The sequence below is a fragment of the Nycticebus coucang genome, chromosome 9 (genome assembly GCF_027406575.1).
Source record: "Nycticebus coucang isolate mNycCou1 chromosome 9, mNycCou1.pri, whole genome shotgun sequence".
In the NCBI taxonomy this organism is placed as follows: domain Eukaryota; kingdom Metazoa; phylum Chordata; class Mammalia; order Primates; family Lorisidae; genus Nycticebus; species Nycticebus coucang.
In genome coordinates, this window is record NC_069788.1 from 12,919,544 (window position 1) to 12,924,833 (window position 5,290).

The 5,290-nt window shown below is 40.4% G+C and overlaps 1 protein-coding gene across 1 annotated transcript; it reads left to right on the forward strand.

The window, feature by feature from the left end:
• Positions 1-3,055: 3,055 nt before the first annotated feature.
• On the forward strand, positions 3,056-5,038 carry LOC128594643 (histone H3.3A-like). Its single transcript, XM_053603582.1, has 2 exons — positions 3,056-3,137; positions 4,614-5,038. Exons 1-2 carry the CDS (start codon positions 3,056-3,058, stop codon positions 5,036-5,038), a joined length of 507 nt encoding a protein of 168 aa, XP_053459557.1.
• Positions 5,039-5,290: the final 252 nt, after the last annotated feature.

Here is a 5,290-nt window from a genome sequence, read left to right on the forward strand (position 1 = left end):
AACGACCTTAGAAGGAGAGCCACAAGTTATTAGGAAGGAAATAACAGAAGGTATAAATAAATGCAAAAATATTTCACTCTCACAGTTTGGGAGAATCAACATTGTTAAAATGTCTATACTACCCAAAGTGGTCTACAGATTCAATGCAATCCCTATTAAAATACCAACATCATTTTTCACAAATCTAGAAAAAATAATTCTATGCTTCATATGGAACCAGAAAAGAGCCCAAATAGCCAACCTTAAGCAAAAGGGGAAAATCAGGAGACATTGGTTTACCAGACTTCAAGCTACACTATAAGGCTTTGGTAACCAAAACCACACGGTACTGGCATAAGAACAGGGACATAGACCAATGGAGCAGAACCAAAACTCATGTATAAAACCATCCTCATGTTGCCATCTAATCTTTGACAAAGCAGATAAAAAACATACCTTGGGGAAAGGAATGCTGGGAAAATTGGATAGCCACATGTAGAAGATTGAAACAGGAGTTACATTTCTCCTGACTCACAAAAAATAATTCACAGTGGATAACAGACTTAAACCTAAAGCATGAAACTGTAAGAATTCTGGAGGAAAATGTTGGCAAAAGCCTTATAGTTATCAGCTGAGACAAAGAATTTATGATGAAGACCCCCAAAGGCAATCACAGCAAAACAAAAATTAATAAAGGGGACCTGATTAAATTGAAAGGTTCTGTGCAGGCAGGGAACAATAAAGGAGTGAACAGACAACCTGCAGAATGAGGGTAATATGTGCATGCTCTACATCTCACAAAGGGCTGATAATCAGAATCTATAAATAATTCAAGGACATCTGCAAGGAAAAAATCAAACAACCCCATTTAAAAGTGGGCAAAAGACATGAACAAAAGCTTTTCAAAAGAAATAGATAATTGGCCAATAAACATGTGAAAAATGTTCAGCATCTCTAATCACTTGGCAAACGCAAATCCAAAGTCTACAACTGGAAGATCTGTCTGCTTTCTCTTCCGGTTAACTTAGACTTGTGGGTGGAGGAATGCAGGGATAGGGTAATGGGATGAAAAGCTTAGAGGAGAAAGCACCTTAATGAATGAAAATCATTCATTGCTGATGAAATATAAAACTCTAGTGTCCTCCAGATTCATATTGGGGTAGTTGAAGGGCTGTCGAAAGAAACTTTCAAATGAAAACTAATTGAATGCAAAATAATTTAAATGAGTATAACATTTGAAAACTTTTAATGAAAACACATTATTTACCCTTATGTTTATCATTCTATTTTTTAAAGATTCTATCTTAAAACACAGATGTGAGTTTATTTTAATATGCAAATCTTTATGATTAATTTTGTTCATGGTATTTTCCACCTTACTGTCTATGACTCATTCCAAATATGAAGCCTTTTTAAAATATTAATGAATAAACAACTCTATCAAACCAAATAATAGAGGTTATGAAATGATAATATATAATCTTCCAAAATAAACTGTGTGATTCTCCATCAAAAATGCTATAAATTTACAAACACATATCCTGGGTAATATCCTGGCATAAGCTATTCTGATCTTTTAATACTTTCTTGCATCTACTTAAATGATGGTATTTCAGAAATCTCTAGTTGAACATCAATTTATTTTCTGTGTCAGGAGAGAAAATAATCAGCAATATCTCTATTTAACATGAAAGCAACATGTAAACATAAAATCCTATTTAGCTAAATCACAATGAAAAGAACTGATGTACAAATGCATGGAACCATCCTGATGAACCTCACAAACGCGGTGAATGAATCATAACCCCCAACAGGCCACTTATGTGTGAGTCCACTTAGCATAGAAACAGGCAAAACGTATTTATGCCATTAAACATCAGGATGGTGTTCATTTAGCCTTGAGAGTGGGCTCAGGTAGGGACTCCAAGAGTTCTGTTCTCTTCTGTGCCTTCATCTGGGTCCTGAATATCTTGTGTAGACAGTATGTGAAAATTCAACATGGGAGATCCTTCTGAGAGGTGTACCTTTCTGTATGCATATTATGCTTTGATAAAATGTTGCTTTTAAAAATCCTATTAGTAGTTCCTCATCATGCTCATGTTTATCCGTAACGGATTAAGTCAGAAGCAGTATAGAGGGCTGATTACCATCTTGGATTTGGGATCTGGTAGCTTACGTTTGAGTCCTACCCCTGCCTATTACCGGCCATAGTTCTAGAAAATGACCTGAACTCTCCAGAATCCAGGTGCCATGGTAAAAGATGGATCATAAACCTCACCTCGGAGAGTTCCTGGGAAGTGTGTAGATCAGGTGATGATTATAAAACGGTGCAGTTTCCAGCACACGGCTCAATAAACAAGAGCTACAGCTCCACAGTGCCTTCTTTCACCTATGAGCAACCTTAAAATATTACCTTTTGCATAGAAGAAAGAAATCAAGAAATCTTTATCCACCAGTGAGGTAAAAGCAAAAGTGACCTTTAGAGACACGGAGCAGCAGGAGATCTTTAAGAGGATTGCAAAGGTCAGAAGAGTCGTTGGGAGGAAAGCATGCAATAGTGAGTTAGATAAAATCAACTAGCCCTACTCCATACTATTGTGAAACCAATATATAATCACCCACACTTTCATACGAATGATAAAACACAACTATACCCTAGAATGAAGGAGGGAAGAGGAGAGTGAGGGGAAGGGAGGGGGGAGGCCGGCTGGAGGGAGGGTAATCGGTGGGACCTCACCTGTTGTATATATTGCAAGGGTACGTGTCAAATCTATTAAGAGTAGAGTGTGAATGTTTTAAGACAACAAATAAGTAAGTGAGGTGAAGGCTATGTTAACCAGTTTGATGTAAGAATTCCAAATTGTTTATAAAATCAGCACATTGTACCCCATAAATGCATTCATGTACACAGCTATGATTTAATTAAAAAATTTCTACACCCGGCTCAGGGCAGGCACTGAGTTGCAGTGGAAGAACCAGCAGCACAGTTCCTCCTGGGCCTTTCTACAACAACGCTGATCAGCACGCACCTGGGGAACCTGTGGCGGGGATGAGGTGCATGTTAGAGCAGCGTTAAATGAGGATCCAACCAAGCAGCTACATGGGGTCAGGGGGGATGATGGAGCGGTGGCGACAGGAGGCATCACCAGGAAGCAGCGGTAAAAGCAGCGTTTAGTGGACAGGTGGCAGAACGTGGGCAGAGCGGGAAGTTCAGGATTTGGCATGCCATAGTTTTAAGAGATAAGAAATTCTAATCAATTAGCAAGTGAGTCTTTTTGTTTCTTTTTTCATTTCTTTTTATCATATTATTCTTTAAATAAAAACAAACATAAAGCTAATGATTATAGCATTTTTTTTTTTGAGACAGAATCTCACTCTGTTGCTTGACCTAGAGTGCGGTGCTATCATAGCTCACAGCAACCTCAAACTCTTGGGCTCAAGGGATCCTGTTGCCTCAGCCTCCCACATAGCTGGGACTACAGGTGCTTGCCACAAGGTTTGACTATTTTTAGAGACAGGGTCTCGCTCTTGCTCAGGCTGGACTTGAACCCAGGCAATCCACCTGCCTTGGACTCCCAGAGTGCTAGCATTACAGGTGTGAGCCACCGTGCCTGGTGCTTACAGCTTTTTTTTTTTTTTTTAATTGTTGGGGATTCATTGAGGGTACAAGAAACCAGGTTACACTGATTGCATTTGTTAGGTGAAGTACCTCTTACAATCGTGTCTTGCCCGCAAAAGGTATTTGTTTGTTTTTTAGAAAAGTAAATCTTTTTAGAGGAGAAGAGCATAGGGCACATAGCACACTACACACATAAATGAAGCAGTCCAGGGAGACTGGGAACTTGGGAGTAGAACGTGTTGGTAGGGGGCTGTGTTATGTATGTTGATCATGGAAATTCTCACTGATGAGGTGAGGTTAGAAAAGATGCCAGAATAAAGGTAGAGGCCGTAAGGTTAGTGGGGGGAAAGTGTTACAGGGAAAGGGAATCAGCAAGTACAGGGGCCCTCTGTTGAGAATGTGCCTGGATGTTCAGGAAATAGCCAAGAGGCCAAAGTTGCTGCAACAGAACAAAGGAAAAAGTGGGAGGAGATAAGACCTAGGAAGGAGCAGAGATTCAGGGCATGTGAATGCAGAAAACCTCATAAAGGCTTAGGCCGAAAGCTATTTCAGAGGCTTGGCAAACAGGCCTGAGGGACAGTGTCTACCTTATGTTTTAAAATGACCTCTCTGGTACAAGGTCCACGTGACTACAGTGTTTCGAGTAGAGGCAGGATTAACCATCACTGGCTCATGACATACCGTTGTTGTTTTTAAACTTAGTGGACTTTCAAAATAAATTCATACGCTTGTTTTCCAAATCTTAGAGATTCTAGTTCATCAAGTCTGGAATAGGTCTGAGTCTGAATCCATTGTTTTCTTTAAGGCCCTTGTGTGATTCCGATGCACAGGTCTGTGGCCTGTAATTCAGGAACTTGTTATAACATGATGTTGCCTTACATGATCTCATTGCCTTTGTTACAACTATAACTCAGTGAGACTTTTGCCAACTAACTTGACTTTTACTATAGGAAAATACTGAGAGGCAGTGTTCGCAGTCGCTGCACCGCTGTTGCCTCTAGCTGGTGAGCTCCAGCCGAAGGAGAGGTGGGAAGTAAGGAGGTCTTTACTGTGGCTCCTACTAAGCAGACCGCCCGCCGATGCACCACCCGTGGGAAAGCGCCCAGGAAGCAACTGGCTGCAAAAGCCGCTGGCAACAGTGCGCCCTCTACCGGAGGGGTGAAAACCTCCTCACTGCAGGCCTGTACTGTGGGACTCCGTGAAATTAGACATTGTCAGAAGACCACTGAACTTCTCATTTGCAAACTTCCTTTCCAGCATCTGATGCGAGAAATTACTCAGGACATTAAGACAGCTATGGGTGCTTTTCGGCAGGCAAGTGAGGCATACCTGGCTGGCCTTTTGGAAGACACCAACCTATGTGCTATCCATGCCAAATGTGTAACAATTATGCCAAAAGACATCCAGCTAGCACACCGCATCTGTGGAGAAAGTGCTTAAGAGTCTACTATGATGGGAAAACATTTCATTATATAAAAAAAATTTTCTTCTTCCTGTTATTGGTAGTTCTAAACGTCAGATTTTTCCCCCTCCAATGGCATCAAAAGGTACTGAAGTATATGATTGCGACTGGAAAAACAGTGTACAGAAATCAGGTATCGGAAGTTTTTCCATTTTCATTTGTGTGTGAATTTTTAGTATAAATGTAGGGATGTGTAGTATTAATGTGAGTCAAAATGTTTCAGTGAACAC

Excerpts from the sequence above, each read along its gene's own strand:
- LOC128594643 (XM_053603582.1), top strand. The coding sequence starts at position 3,056 with ATGAGGATCCAACCAAGCAGCTACATGGGGTCAGGGGGGATGATGGAG. Across the intron at positions 3,138-4,613 it reads GGCATCACCAGGAAGCAGCG|CCGAAGGAGAGGTGGGAAGT; the intron begins GTAAAAGCAGCG and ends GGTGAGCTCCAG.